The sequence below is a fragment of the Mchenga conophoros genome, linkage group LG20 (assembly GCF_057382185.1).
Source record: "Mchenga conophoros isolate Kocher_MC1m ecotype Shallow Benthic linkage group LG20, M_conophoros_male_GT1.1, whole genome shotgun sequence".
Classification (NCBI taxonomy): domain Eukaryota; kingdom Metazoa; phylum Chordata; class Actinopteri; order Cichliformes; family Cichlidae; genus Mchenga; species Mchenga conophoros.
The window spans coordinates 20,670,444-20,686,081 of NC_140545.1; the positions used below are offsets into that span (position 1 = coordinate 20,670,444).

A 15,638-nucleotide genomic window follows, 5' to 3' on the forward strand; every position below is an offset into this window, starting at 1 on the left:
TACAAAAAAACAAAACAAAACAACACAACTCCCTGGTATTTGAGATATATTACTTCAGCAAATGCTTTGGTGTCTGCGTCTGTGAGCAGCACTCATTCCTCAAGATGATTTAAAGCTGAGATGTAGCACTGCATTGCTCACGCAGCAACTTTTTTTCTCTTTTATCTCACACATTCACACAAAAACTGAGGATCGCAAGATGAAAAATGCTATCATTTACTATCAAGCCATCCACAAACAGAGATAAGACCAATGCCTGTATGTTCAGCCTCTCCTGCAGCAGTGAGTGCTACATATGGGCTACTTTGAGCAAACTGTTTCTGTGGAGGTTGTCATCGAGGAAACAGCACCCCCTGGTGGTGTTTCATAGACTTAGTAGTGTAAAGATTCAGACTTTGCCTTTATTTGGTGCTAGAAATTAAAGACATTTGTGTAGTCTTTTCTTTTTTAACGCAAATGCTGTGTAATTGTCATCCCACTTAATCCTTTTAGATGTTTTCAGTTGGAAATATTCCTGGTTAGCTAACTTTGTGTTATCAGTAATATGATACTAACAGTAATCAGTAGAAAAACCAGTTGTTTTTCCAGGGAGGGAGTTCCAGGGAGCATTAACTTTGTTCATACATTTCATCTAATGCTTGGCATTTGTCTCCTTTCATTGTGTCAATTGTTACATGAGAAAATAATCATTTACACCCTTTTATATAAAATATGTATATATATTTATGTATAAAACTAAGTTGCTGTTGGGCTGTTATGTTGCAGTTGCAGAGAAAAAGGCACATAGGAAATGACATTGTCGCCATCGTTTTCCAAGAAGAAAATACTCCCTTTGTACCAGACATGATCGCCTCCAACTTTCTCCACGCTTACATTGTAGTCCAAGTGGTCAACCCCTGCTCCGACAATGTTCTCTACAAGGTAACCCGCTTCCTCTCATTTATGACGTTTTCTCCTGAAAGCATTTATTGCACTTCATCTTTATCTTCCTTTCTAGGTGTCAGTTACAGCACGGGATGATGTACCTTTCTTTGGCCCCGCCCTCCCAAACCCTGCCATCTTTAAAAAAGTAAGAAGATGAAGATCTTTGACCTCACTGATCATCTTTTAGTTTCCGAGAAGATGCCTTACCTCACTAATCCTTTTTTGCAGGGCCCCGAATTCCATGAATTCCTTTTTACTAAGCTAATCAATGCAGAATATGCCTGCTACAAAGCTGAGAAATTTGCCAAATTGGAGGTAAGTTTCTAAGAAAGACTTAAAACATTTTACGTCTTTTGACAGCCTTAAAAATTTTATTTACTTCCCTCTGCCTCATTTCTCTCTCTCTGTGTGTGTGTGTGTGTGTGTGTGTGTGTGTGTGTGTGTGTGTGTGTGTGTGTGTGTGTGTGTGTGTGTGTGTGTGTGTGTGTGTGCGCGACAGGAGAGAACACGATCGGCCTTGTTGGAGACTCTTTATGAGGAGCTCCACTTAAACAGCCAGGCCATAATGGGTGTTGGAGGAGAGGACGACAAGCTGGAAAATGGGAATGCTGGAGGAGGAGGCTTCTTTGAGTCTTTTAAGGTAACTGGAAAAGCAGAGGCTGGAGCTTCAGGTCGACAGCTTCACTGGAACTCTCAGAAAGAAAAAGTTGAAGCTAGTTTGCATATTCAAAGTCTTGTTTTAGAAACTAGGGTTTTATGTTTTACTTGCACAAGCAAAACAAAAGGAGCTTTCTTATTTACATCATTTAAATTCAAGCTCAGCAGCTTAGCTTAGCAAAAACACTGATAAAAGAGAGAAGCTCCACCTGCCTCAGAGGCAAACAGTGTTCTCAGACAACTCAGTCGTTTTATTCCATACAAAACCAGCGATTTCTGCCCTTGGATAATGTATTAATTAGTAAGTTTTAGAGGTGCCAGTATGCTCTTTGTTTCTAGCCTTTATGCTGATCTGAGATAACCCACTGCTAGCTGTGACTATACTGCAGACAGATTTGAGACTGATTTTCTGATCTAACTCCCAACAGGAATCAGTATATTTCTCAAAAATGTCAAACTTTTAGTATTAAATTACATTTTAATATTAGCCTGTAAAGTGGCATCTCTAATTAGTATTCATTGTTACCTGTTGAGAGATGTTTTTTTTATGTGAACATGAGCGCGACTTCTCTCTGGCAGTATTTCTCTTCTGTTCTTGTCTATATGCAGACTGAGCTGTAGAAGGTTTTTCTTAATCTGTATCTGAATGAAGAGAAGCTCTGCTGCTCTGTCCTCCTGGAACATACCGCTCTCTGCTTCCCAGCTTTTCTTCTTCATGCTTTATAGTTGTTTTGTGATTCGCCACGTTTCAGTGCCACCGCTCACGTATCTATATGGTCCTATCATCTTCATGTGTCATAATTTGGGGAATGTGGATGGAACGGATAATTTCCTTTCATCATCAGACGCCTCTGCCTCTCCACATTATTTCATGCTCGTAAAAAGGTGCACTGGGCTTTAAACTTCTTCTGGCTCTGATTAGACTCAGTGTGGTCAGACATCTTTGAGCCACTTGGCCCTTCTACTTCCCACTCTCTTCTCTTATCACCTACCTAAATAAAAATGACTCATCTGAACCTCCTTCAGGCACTAAAGCATACTAGTGTTCTCTGTCGCTTTCTTGTCTGTTAGAATTAGAATCTGGCCAGTGCTCTCTGCCTGTAGTGGTCAGTGTTCAGGGACAGCCCCCAGGCTCCTCTTGGCCTGTTCAGTGATACCGAGGGGTCAGAGAGGTCAGCACCATCTGAATGTATCTCCTCCTCCTCGTCTCTCTGTAGAGGGTGATGCGCAGCAGAAGCCAGTCTATGGATGCCATGGGTCTTACTTTCAAGAAGCCGCACACAGTCTCCACTAGCCTGAGCGGCAACTTTAACCACAACCCCGCAGAGAGCCCTAAATTCCCAGGGATAGTAAGTACAGTCCCACTCCTCCAGTACCTACGGCGAGGTGAGCCTCGCTGCTTCTGCCTCCCCCTCTGCAGATCTAACAGAGTTCATACCCCCTTCTCTTTCACTTGCCTGCAGCACTAACTTCTCACAGCGAGAGAGCGACTGCACACTTGGACACGGGAAGCAATTATGCCTGAGTCTTAAACTTGACTGTCACTTTGCAAAGGTTGCACATTGTCTACCACTACCAAAACGGATTGACTTAACAGTCATGAAAGTGGATATGTTTAGGACACAAGCTGAATGGGTTAAAGCATTTTTTTCTAATTGTGTTCACGTGATTTAAATGCCCATGCATCTGCATTGTTAATGAGCGATCACTTCATTTCTAACATGGGTTGGAGTTGTCTTTGTGTGATAGTGTGTATAATGTGTGGGTATGCTTACATTTTTTCTTTTAATAATCACGCAATGATTTTAAATTCATTTTTTGGGGAAATTGATATTTATGTCATCAAGAGGAAAAGTTGTAAATCTTTTCAGGTGTTTTTCAGTTTAAATAATTTATTCAGAAATACTGCTGTAACTAAACTTGTGCACATATATGCTGCATATATAAGACAGACACAGCCACCATGAGGTTGGTGCCCCTTTTTCTTAAAGCCTTGAGTTGTTTTTTTTTTTAAAAACTGGATTTCATGAGCATGGACTAACTCCCATTATGAAACTGGGGGGCACTCAGTAGCTTGGCAATTATAAGATAAGCCCAATCTGAAAGGCCCACCCTGCTCTATATTTTTCCCAGAGAACCATGGGAGCTATAATTTGCAAAATAAACATAAATTTGTATTCAATAACACCTGAAAGCGATGATTAAAAACCTAACACACAGATCAAAAACTAACTCAGAACATGCTTAGTGGGTACATGGAGGGAGTCAAGGATTGTTTTCTTGTACACTTTGATGAAAGTGAACTTCTTTTTGTAATCAAAAAGCCTTGAAAACTAGGTTTAGCTTTTGTATACAGTCTGTGTTTGGACACTTATTTTTCTTTTTTTTTCACAGTTGAAAGTAAAATATGACTGTTACCTTAGTTACAGTTACAAGTTTTCCATCAGTAGTGACTACATATGGTGGCCTGTCTGTTATATGTAGGGTATATGTTGAGAGATACTGTGTATCTTATATAAACTGATTAAGTTAATTCTCTCTGTGTTAGACATATTAGACTTTTATATAATATCTTTCATCAGTGAGTATGACTGATGAGCTTACTGTTTGTTCATAAGCCAGTCTTGATTTGATTCCTAATGTATAACATGCTGTGTGCCCTCCTCCGCTGAATTTACCTTCCTTTTCCTTTTTCAGACATACAGCTCACATAACTCTCTCCCATTCAGCTGCCTGAGTCGCACCCATGGAACCAAAATATCTCCCCCTGTATTCTCCAGCTAACACGCCTTTCGTAGTTTGTTTGGACAACATGACTTACTGCATGATATCTCATATGTATTTGTATATATCTCATGTTTTCTCTCCCCTCCTCCCCCTTTTTCCCACCTCTCCTTGTTTTTTCATATGTCATCACCACTCTCTCTTCTGTCTCTTCTCTCTTTTTCTGTCTCTTTCTTTCTCACTGTTTTTATCAGTCATTGCTTGTCCCAGGCAAAAGTCCGAGTAAATATGGACGCCGAGGCAGTGCCATAGGGATAGGAACAGTAGAAGAGGTTCATGTCTAATTCTAACTACTCTCCAACTACTTGCTTTCCGTCTTTGTTTCCTTTTCTTGTTTGCATGGCTCCTTTGCATCATAGCCAAACATGTTTCTCTGCACATTTCAGCTCCCTAATGTGTATATCAGAAACTGTGTGCTACAGACAGGATATATTATTTAAAAGGCATCATCATTTTAGTCTGTGAACATAGTCCTGCCCATTTTCCAGTGAATTAGTTGCTTTAGCAAGTCCAATCTTTTATATTTTCTAGACTAATATATGTGTGAACTATTAAGAGTATTTGCTTCTACTCTTATTCTCTTCTCTGCTTTACTGCAGTATGTGCACACCTGCTACAGTTTTACTCTATAGTTTCATTCCAGTGTGCTTAATTCTGTATTTGTTAAAAAATAATGAATATTTATAATTTAATAAGCCCCTTACAGAGAAATTGTGAAAAACGCCCCCTGCACCCCCACTGCTCTTTGAAGCCACATTAAATAAAAGCCTCTTTTTTTTAAAGTTCTCATTTCGAGAGCATTAAAAGGGAGATTGAACGAACAAAGCAGATGCTGAGAAAGCATATTTAGTGTTAGGCTCTGGAGCTTTTAAACCCATCTTTCATCTCCCGCCTTAGTGTGCTCTGTTCTGGCTGAAAGACTGCCACCAGGGCTTGTCATTAAGCTGCTAAAAGCATATTTTAACACTTTTTTCATCATACTGACAGCTCGGAGGGAGCAGTGTTACTCTTCAGCCTGGTAATTCAGGATGATATGTTTTTGAAATTTTGCCAAACTGTTCTCTATGATACAGTACACGACAAATGAATGGTTCAGTGGTCAAAGTAACCATTAGCTCTCCTCAGTCATAAATACCTAAAGTGATAAGCTCTTGAAACGAACCTAGTTTATTATACAAGGTATTGGAAATATTTTGGCATTGTCCCTGAACGGTTTTCCTCTTTCCCTGTCAGTCTCTGATAATCCCAGGGAAAAGCCCAACTAGGAAAAAGTCTGGCCCTTTCAGCTCCCGGCGAAGCAGTGCCATCGGCATTGAAAACATTCAAGAAGTCCAGGAGAAGAGGTGGGAGAAGATTCCTGTGATCATTTACATAGCATATACCTGTAGACCATCGTCTACATAAAATAACTTTTTTTTCCTATTTTTCACACTATTTTTTTAACTTGTAGCAGTAGAGATAACTCCCCAAACACTCAGAAGACACCTGACAGTGGCCACGCCTCTCAAGATCCCAAATCTGACAATTCATCCAATCAGAGCTCTCCTGAGGTGCTCACAACTACCAAGAACAGGTATATATAATAAACAGGCTCCTACCATATCCCCTGGACACTCACTGAAAATTTTAAATAGCATGTTTTGCCATTCCTGTATTTGTGTAACTGCTGGGTAATCCTCCCTTAGGTTAACATGTAGTATCACTATACATAAGATAAAATCAGGTTGGAGTTGTTAACCCAGGGTGTAGTTCTTATCTTGTTGGCAGGGCCGCATCCATCCCTGAGGCCCACGACCTTTCCCGCTCGTCCTCCAATGCCAGCAGCTTTGCTAGTGTGGTGGAGGAGAATGAGACAGAGGCAACAGAGGAATACGACACAGGCATGGTAAGCAGTGTATCCTGTATATGTACTACATGTAGAAACACAAATTATAAATTGTATTTAAGCTATCACATTTTTGTTTTTTCACTATAATCTACATAATCTGGTTTTCTTGGTCACCTTGCCATATTCTCCAGGAGAGTCTGTCATCTGCTGGAACACCACATAAGCGAGACTCCTTCCCCTACAACACTTGGCTGGAGGACAACAACAGTAACACTACTACCACCAGTCGTGGGAGCTCCCCAGGTGAGAGAGACAGCTTTGTGAACAAGGTCCAGCGTATTAAAAGTTTAAAGGGAAGGGTTAAAGTGAAGAAAGCCCATGGTTAAGCAATGCATAATTAATGCATTCAATTCATGACTTATTGTAATAAGAAGCTAATAAATAATCATGTAGCTTTGTGATTGTAATGAGGATGTTAACATATAATAAAAAATAATATTTTTTACAAGTGTAATATATAATGAGAAATTGATATGCAACTATCTTTTCAGAATATTAATTAGCAAGTATAGTCTTTTATCTAACCTCTTTAACGTGTAATAAAGTTGACTTTCTATTTCTTCTGCAAAACAAGTAAAAGCTTTCTTTTTTTTCCAAAACATAAATGATTCATATTGTATCATTTAATATTTATATAACTGTCTATATCAGGTATGAGTCTTTTCACACATTGCTAACCTATCCTTCAGGGCCTGGTAAACCTGATCGAGCAAAGGGGATGAAACTGGAACGATCACACAATCAGCAGTCCTCATCAGTGAGTAATCAGCCAGCTCTATACTAAGATCTTGTGCTTTCATTTGTGTTCATTGCACTTTTTTCTTTTAATTTGCAGTCACAACAAATGTATGCTCTTCTGTAAGACTGACCAGTTCCTATAGACCAATACAGTCTCTGCTTTACTGTTCTGCAGTGCTGCACTAATTTCTGTGACTTGTTACTGATACCGTTCTTTTTATTTTCACTGCTCCGTGTGCAGAACTGTTAGCTCAACTCACCTGGTAGTGTCCTGGATCTCCATCTTCAGGTTGGAATTCCTCTCTGCACACTTATGGCTTTAATCCACAGGTTTACTATTTACAGATGGTTCCGAAACACAGTATCCACATGCACTAAACCAAAATGCTGCTTGTGAGCATTTGTTATACAACAGTCTTCTGTCTTAGTTTTATACATAATCCTCGTCAACAGTACTGAGGAATAAACAAAAAGAAAGCAAATCTGTGTTTTGGCAAAACTGGATTTATTTTTAAATATCACTAATTATATGAATACTATACATTCTTACACTTGTATTAAAGTTTTGACCAGAATTTTCTTCTCTTCCAAAAGCATTCCCATAAGTCACAATCCTTCTGGGAGATGAGACAAGTGCAGGCATTCGCCATGACCAGTGATGAGAAGGAAAATGAGAAAGAAGATGAAAAAAAGAGAAAAAGCCTGGCCAGTCCGCTGCTCGGTGAGGCCAGAGTTCAGCATATCTAGAGAAACCTGGAGGACACTGGAGTGGATGATGCACAGAGGGGCTCAGCTTTTGCACAGTGTTCTTTCCTTCCACTCTGTTCTTTGCCTCTTTTTTTATAACCTGACCTTTGTTCCAAAATGCACAAATATAATTGTTTTATTTGTATGAGATATTACCTTGTCTGAGTTGTCTCGTTAAAGCCGAGGTGTGCTGGTTATACACGGTAAAGACAGTGCCATTGTGCTCTCTGTTGAGACTGAGTGAAGGACTGTTGATGCAACAAGTGAACTGCCTGGATGGTTTTACCAAATCAACCACGATATTGGCTTAATGAAGATTTCCAGTGTACGTGTTATACAAAATATTTGGCATCAGATTTGAGTATTTTGTCACAAAATATCCAATGTGATAAAAAGTTCTAACATTGCTGTTAATGTGATTATTTTCTGGGTAAAATACAAGTGTAACTGCAGCAAATAACTGTGTTCTTTGCTCCAGGGCCCACTCTTACCTACCAAACTTAACATCATAGTTTGTGGTAAAGATAGCATTGTATTGTAAATACCTTGAAATGGCCTTATAATTTAAACAATTTCCCTGGCCTTCAGTTTTTTTTACCTCACTTTTTTTCACTCACGTGTTCTGCAGCCAATAACGGGAAAGCAGTATTAGATTAAATGTGAAACTAATACATTTAGAATAATTTTAAGCACACTAGTTTAAAAATTTGTGGCATAAATCTTTAAAATCTGCTAATGTATAAACATACTGTACCAATCAATGAGTGATTTAACTGATTTGTCCGTCTTAAATGTTGATATGGAGATAGCTCTCAACATTATGCTGTTTTTTTTTCTCTCTCTAATGTACTTTTTTATTTATTGATTTGGTTCCTTTTAAAGTAGTATTTATGCTGTACCTCTATGGTGACTACAAAGACTACAAACAGCCAGTCATATGCTTGTACTGTCTGTGTTGTTTTGGTGTGAACTATATTGTTGTCATCTGTAAAGCTCTGTCTATTTCAGGGGTTGGGATTTCATTGAGTGCAGTAAATTTGCAATGCAGATATATAATGAAACAGTGAACCTTTATTTGCTTTTAAAGCAAGACAAAAACGCTAAATACCACTACTGATTTTGTAAATAGATGTTAAGTTTGAGGACTGTATGTGTAATGTATAGGCAGATAATTCAAAATAGGATTGACCAATTACTGCCAAGTTAATTTTTTTGCATTTTTTATTTTGTTTTTCCATAACCTCAAATTTGAAATATTTTGAGAGGATTTTATAAATTAAGATAATTTCAGAGACTGTTCTGTTAAAGGGAAATCTCACAGTACATCCAGCTGATCATTTCAGTTGCCTTATGTTGCACACTGATGGTGTAAGCATAGCTAGTGAAGCAAACAAGTTATGGGCAGCAGGATTTACAGTGAAATGAATGTTTTGTCTTTGATGTTATTTTTGGTTTTTGTAAATAAATACCCTGAGAACTTTACCATCTATTGCATATTTCTTTCCTTGTGTTGCATTACAACATTTAGTGAAAGCTACTTAGCTGTAGCATCTTTCCATCCTTTTCTTCTCACACAAATACTATTTGTCTCAATGCCTGATAGTAGAAATCATATGGAGAAATGCCTTCATACTGTAGGTGTTCCATTTCCCACAAACTTAATGAAAGCTGAGCGAGAAACCCCCATGAATAAATGATTCGATGTGGCTGCCCACAAGCTTTCAAAACTAGAGCGATCTAAAAGTGGAGAATTCCCTGGTTATGCAACTGTGCCACATGGAGGAAAGACACATATTCAGATTTAATGAGTTAAAGGGAAATAAAACTGAGCCATAACCGAAACTAGTTTTCGAATTTTTCCCAACAATTGCAAGCCACATAAGTGCCGGCCACAGGCGTTTTAGAAATGTACAGACTTGCAAGAGAAATAGGAAAATCCAAGTTTTGAACATGCTCAATGTTTCAGTTTTATATACTGATAATTGCCTGAAGATTCATCACATTAGTAGTAGCATAAAATACTAATTAGTTAATTTAAAAAAAAACAACAATACGCTAATAAGTAAGTGTAGCACCCTCTAGGATTGAAGTACGCACGATGTAGTATAGAACAGGGTTTTTTCTGGTCTTGGCAACCCGTGAGAACTGCTCACGGATAAAACAATAAAACAAAACATCACATCAAAATGCGCTCTTGTACGTAGTGTCAATTTTTGATTGATTGAATCTTTATTTTGAACATGTTGAAAAAGTACAACAAAATAGAATTAAAAGAGACAAATGAACAAAGCAAAACAAAAGGAAAACGAGCAACCACAACTCCAAATAACGTTCTTGTTCAAAAAGGAGCAGAAAGAAGTATAAGCTTATTTAATCCCACCCCTTTTCCACTATCTAGTATCAATAGACTACAGAAATACCTCCTTGCAATTACATTATATGTCATGTGTATTTTTTTTTTATATATTTTTTTTAATATTTTTTTTTATATTAAAGTTATTTATTGCTTTATATATAATTTGTGCTGTGAGAAAATGAACCAGATCTGTGAATTTTAGAATTTTTGATTTTAAGAATAGTGGATTTGTATGATCTCTGTAACCAGTTTTATGGATTATCCTTATGGCCCTTTTTTGTAATATAAAGATTGATGATAGCGAACATTTGTAAGTATTGCCCCAAACCTCTGCACAGTAATTCAAATACGGTGCAATCAGGGAACAATAGAGAATGTGGAGTGATTTGTGGTCCAGAATGTGTTTTACTTTACTCAAGATTGAGACACTTCTTGAAATTTTGTTATTTTTATAAGATTTATATGAGACTTCCAGTTTAATTTATCATCTATAATCACACCAAGAAACTTATGTTCAAGTACTCTTTCAATTTCCACACCATCTAAATGAATCTGCACTTGTGCATTTCTAAGGGAATTCCCAAATAAGATAATTTTAGTTTTACTTAGATTTAGCAATAGTTTGTTCCTGTTAAACCATTTTTTAATTTTGCACATTTCTGAAGTAATTGTATCCAGCAGCTCCTTTAGATTCCCCCCAGAACAAAAAATATTTGTGTCATCTGCAAATAATACTAATTTTAATATATCAGATGCCTTACAAATATCATTTATATAGATAATAAATAATTTTGGACCCAGTACAGAGCCTTGTGGAACACCACAAGCAATGTCCAAGCATGATGAGGAATGGACACCCAGCTTCACAAATTGTTTCCTGTCACTTAAATAATTTTTCACCCATTGCAGTACAACCCCCCTGATCCCATACCGTTCCAGTTTATTAATTAATATGTCATGATTGATTGTGTCGAATGCTTTCTTGAGATCCAGAAATACTCCAGCTGCATACTGTTTCAATCAATCAAAAATCCTTAATTACAGAAAATAAAACATTTAAAATACACAAACCTCGTGAGCTGACATCCAGGAGGTGCTAAATAGTCCTTTATGGCCTTATTGCCTTATCTTCCACCTTCTTTGTCAATTATTTCCACTCTTTAAACTATATTTTCTCCATGTGTGGAGCTAACTGTGAGCTGCAGCATGCAGACACCATGTGCGCTAGCAAAAGAAAAGTGGCTGGGTGGAGACCTGAGCGATGCACTGGATTTGTCAGCCTACCACACCATATGTATAAGAATTTGAGCCCTTCTTGAACTAATCTTAAAAATAAATAAATACATATTAATATTAATACTACTCGTACCACTAATACTACTAATAAAATTATAAAAGTGATGAAACACTGTGGAGCATGACAATGCAAAGTGATAAAGAAATCCAGACCAACAGACATTTCTATCCCTACTGAAAGAAACATTCACTCTGAATGTTAGAGAAAAACTCTTCAAATATAAAGACCTTGAAATAGAAATTAAGAAAATGCCCGACAAGAAAATTACAAAAGTACCAGTGATGTTAAATTCTCTTTGTTTGGTCAGGGATGGTATGAAAAAATTACACCAACAAAATCCCTGGTAATATCAGGATAAAAGACCTCCAGCTCCTCCTCTACTTTATCCATCGAGTGAACTATTGTGCTCTCATGGTCCTGGCTTTTTGTAATACTACTGCTACTACTACCACTACTACTACTGATGATAATAATAATAATAATAATAATAATAATAATAATAATAATAATAATAATAATAATAATAATAATAATAATAATAATAATAATAATAAGAAGAAGAAGAAGAAGAAGAAGAAGAAGAAGAAGAAGAAGAATGGGCATTTTGTTTCAAAACAAAGCCTTAAGGAATAAAAATCTACTCGGCGGAACCTTTCTCAGCACGGAGAAAGCGGAAGCGACTTAAATGTGTGTCGCACGGAGCGGAAGTAGTTAGTTGAAGTCACATTGAAGACGGAACCTCGGGTCATAGTAATACTAGGTAACCCAACTCTTTCTTTAATTAAACGAAGTTGTTATAAACATGCCACCAAGTAGTTAAAGGCAGAAAAATTCTATCCTTAGCTTTTAATATTTGAGCGTTTTGGCGGCTTTCTCGTCCAAAGTGGAGCTGCTGGTTAACGCGCCTGTTTAGCCATGATGAGCCAGTTGGCAATTACATAATTCTTTAATTTCCTTCGGTCTCTGTTATTTCATTTATTTATTTATTTACTTACTATCTTACCGTTTGGACTTTTTATTTTCATTTTTAAATCACCCGCTGTTGGGCGCCTGATTATCCGCTGATTTAAACCTGGAGGGAGGTTAGCATCCACTATTTCTGGGTTTTGATAACAGTCATTATATAAGCCTTTCACAGTGTCCCAGCACTTAGGGTAACTCTTAAAGTAGAGATGGCTAAAGGCAGTTTTCACGCAGCTTTACTAGCCAAAACATTAATTACTGGAAACATAATTTGCTACAGTGGAAACCAGTGAGACCTACAGGTTAAGAACCTGAGAACAGCCAGTTCCCAGCTCAAGGGTCAAAATGTTTCACATTTTTGCAGTGAAATCCAATTCAAATTTTAACATCCGGTAACATATATTAAAAAGGTATTATTAATCTTTTTTTTTTCTGCATTATTTTATGCATGTGACGGCAAATAGTTATTTTACTGTATTTATGTGTGAGTGTAATGCCAGAGGAAAAGTAAATTTGTTTTGTTAGTTCCATGTATGAACTTAATAGATAAAGTGATTCTGAAGTGCTTTTACCTAATATTTCTATGGTTGGAGAACTAAAACAAATGTTTGTTGTTGTTGTTGTTTTTATCTCTGGAACAAGTCACAAAATTAGTAAACAAGAAAAGGGCCAGAAAATAGTTGGCATTACTCTCAGCATTCTTTCATAAACATGTCTTAAATTAGCATAAATCAGCTACTCTGCATCTAGAATAACATAATATTCATCTGCAGCAATTTGAACAATATTTTCTATGAAATGTGATATATTAGACAGCTTGGTTGGACAAGACAGTTTACATAAAGTTAAATGTTGGGGTTTTTTTGTGGGGCTCTCAGGTGCCTCTATCAGTCTTCATCAGCAGCGAGTTTTGCTGAAAACTCTGGAACCTAAAATCTCGGTCAGATGAACGTAGACTTCATTCAGCAACCCGCAATCTTTGCAGATGGCAAGAAACCGCCAAAAGGCTGAAATTACAAATTTTCACTAGGTGGCTGGCACATGGATAAGTGACCAGTAGTTGCACTGTTACCAGGGGGTCACAGTCTAGTCTCTAGGCATGTGTGACTGGTGCTTTAGTGAACCCTGTTTTATAGACTAAATAGTAGGGCAGGGCGATATGGTCAAAAATATATATCACGATATATATTTGAAAATTTGCGATAACAATATAACTGACGATATAATTTCTGCAAGACAAAATACAACTCCACAACTTTACTAGTTTTTAACTCTCAGTGATGCCGCAGTGTTCGTTTGACTTTGGGACCTGAAAGGTGTCGGAGTTTTGGACCCAGTTTTGGATCACTCCGCAAGGCTCCTGACTACGGCAGCCGTAATGCTCCGGCAATCCATCAAGCGGTGGGCTTACCAAAGCCACACTAAAACATTTTTTGATAGATTTCTGTGCACCACATAAAATCGGTTCGAGGTCAGTAAGCACAACCAGAATTCATACATAAGGCACACTGTTGATTTTTGATAAAATTAAAGGATTTTAAGTGCGCCTTATAGTGTGTAAAATACGTCATACAGAAGAAAAGAATATATCGCGATATATATCGTTACCCCGCATGCTTCATATACCGTGATATGGATTTTAGGCCATATCGTCCAGCCCTAGTCTGAAGTTACTGTTACATTACTAGTTTGATTGCTGTGACAGAGCAGAGTAAGACCATACTTTGTCTTTTTTTATTGCCACAGGACCAGGGACCAGTGAGCTCATTCCTGATGACCTTGTTTGGATAACCACTGACAATGTTTGCCTCAAAGATCATCCCTCGTCTCAGCCTATTACACAAAGCAACTTGTGAGTAAGAACAAATAGCCAAATATCTGTCTGCCTACATTCAATACTATGTTTTCTATTTCATTAAAATCTGACTTTTTTTCTTCCCCTTAATGACAAGGTGCACTTCAAGCTCATGGAGAAACTTTGAATGGATGTCTACAACCAGCTGCTTCTGCTTACTGCCCTTCACGTCATCAAAAACTGAGAAACTACTCAACAGCGGCAGACAACAGGTCCCCTCCGCGATGGGTCCAGCTTGAGCCGGAGCTGGACGAGGCTCTCATACCACGTAAACTGTCAGTAAGTCCCCTGGAGAGCTGGCTCTCACTACGCTACTCCCTCCCTCCGCTGCTGGAGTCCACTCAGCCACAGGAGGATGTAGAGCTGCTGGAGGAGAAGGTGCTGCCGCCTATCTCCGTCCCCGTTTTGGAAGACGGGGAGGGTACAGTAACACCACTCAGATGTAAGAATGTTCTAGAGATACGGCGGCGGAAGATGAACCGGCATAAATACAAGAAGCTGCAAAAACGGACTAAGTTCTTGAGAAAGAGGGTGCTGGAGGGCCGAGGAAAGAAGAAGCAGGTGGGACTTTCCTTTCACATCTATCAGACCATTTCTTTTTTTTTCCCACTATGATGTCTTGAGGTTTGATAAAAAATGCAATCATTGTTTTATTCCTTCCAATTCATCATTGTGTGTCTGATTTGCACTAGTTACAGTTTTCCAAAGCTAGATGAATATAAAACAGCCAGCTTTGTGTCTTTATTATATACAGAAACGCTTTGAGGAGGATCTGAAGAAGATTTGGATGCGAGCGGGACTGAAGAAGGCTCCAGAGGGATGGAGCACACCTAGGATCTTCATTAAACAGCATGGAAACAGAAGGAACTAAAAATTCTGATTAAAGTCTGCGTCCCAACGTTTACCCTGGATGACTCTCCACACATCACACTGTTCTAACAATCAACCTGCCGTGTGTGCTTTTCACTTTAATTAAAGCATATTTGAGTGATGAGCTAAATAATGGTGTAGATAGTCTAATAAAGAACTCCCTCTGTGAAGCTCAAGGTGTGATGTGTCTGAATTTCTATTTTTGTTTTTTTCACCTCCAGGCTGACTTTCAGTGTCAGCTACTTCAGCAATTGTTCTTTTTCTTGTTGTACTGTAGATGGCAGTATTGTGCAAATAATGCTAACTGAAGTTTATGCTGCAAATAACTCACAAAGGAAGAAAGTGGTGTGGAAGTTTCCAACATGAAAAAACTCTTCATGTGGGACACGTAGAACAAAATAAAATGCCAACGTAACCACATACATTGTAGCTATCACTTAATATTTAATTTAAAAGCTGCAAATCATCTGTTTCATTATAAGATGATTTTCTAGCAGCTGTCAGTCGCACTAAAATTTTGGGATTATTGTAAAGTGTTTGGTTTAACGGAGATTTGTGT

General features: G+C 37.9%; 2 protein-coding genes across 15 annotated transcripts in view; both read left to right on the forward strand.

Moving 5' to 3' along the window:
- Nucleotides 1-9,220, forward strand: part of LOC146550711 (rap1 GTPase-activating protein 1-like) — a 56,697-nt gene extending 47,477 nt beyond the window's left edge. For 11 of the 14 annotated variants that reach the window (XM_085258474.1, XM_085258472.1, XM_085258475.1 and 8 more), the window contains 13 exons: nucleotides 766-921; nucleotides 998-1,069; nucleotides 1,153-1,239; nucleotides 1,424-1,564; nucleotides 2,799-2,930; nucleotides 4,560-4,637; nucleotides 5,599-5,708; nucleotides 5,816-5,938; nucleotides 6,115-6,250; nucleotides 6,385-6,496; nucleotides 6,943-7,010; nucleotides 7,233-7,280; nucleotides 7,586-9,220. In XM_085258474.1, coding sequence (XP_085114600.1) covers nucleotides 766-921; nucleotides 998-1,069; nucleotides 1,153-1,239; nucleotides 1,424-1,564; nucleotides 2,799-2,930; nucleotides 4,560-4,637; nucleotides 5,599-5,708; nucleotides 5,816-5,938; nucleotides 6,115-6,250; nucleotides 6,385-6,496; nucleotides 6,943-7,010; nucleotides 7,233-7,241 — 1,224 coding nt within the window. In that variant the 3' untranslated portion in view covers nucleotides 7,242-7,280; nucleotides 7,586-9,220. The remainder of the gene's footprint in view (nucleotides 1-765; nucleotides 922-997; nucleotides 1,070-1,152; nucleotides 1,240-1,423; nucleotides 1,565-2,798; nucleotides 2,931-4,559; nucleotides 4,638-5,598; nucleotides 5,709-5,815; nucleotides 5,939-6,114; nucleotides 6,251-6,384; nucleotides 6,497-6,942; nucleotides 7,011-7,232; nucleotides 7,281-7,585) is intronic. The other 3 variants (XM_085258473.1, XM_085258476.1, XM_085258480.1) reach the window with 3 other exon arrangements.
- A 2,836-nt stretch (nucleotides 9,221-12,056) lies between these two features.
- On the forward strand, nucleotides 12,057-15,244 carry aurkaip1 (aurora kinase A interacting protein 1). Its single transcript, XM_085259407.1, has 4 exons — nucleotides 12,057-12,151; nucleotides 14,101-14,206; nucleotides 14,307-14,770; nucleotides 14,964-15,244. Exons 2-4 carry the CDS (start codon nucleotides 14,155-14,157, stop codon nucleotides 15,078-15,080), a joined length of 633 nt encoding a protein of 210 aa, XP_085115533.1. The 5' UTR covers nucleotides 12,057-12,151; nucleotides 14,101-14,154; the 3' UTR covers nucleotides 15,081-15,244.
- The last annotated feature ends 394 nt before the right edge of the window (nucleotides 15,245-15,638 follow it).

Bases quoted from the DNA above. Each gene is read 5' to 3' on its own strand.
- aurkaip1 (XM_085259407.1), top strand. From the start codon at position 14,155: ATGTTTGCCTCAAAGATCATCCCTCGTCTCAGCCTATTACACAAAGCA. The intron at 14,207-14,306 runs GTGAGTAAGAAC...CTTAATGACAAG, and splicing joins CCTATTACACAAAGCAACTT to GTGCACTTCAAGCTCATGGA. The intron at 14,771-14,963 runs GTGGGACTTTCC...TATTATATACAG, and splicing joins GCCGAGGAAAGAAGAAGCAG to AAACGCTTTGAGGAGGATCT.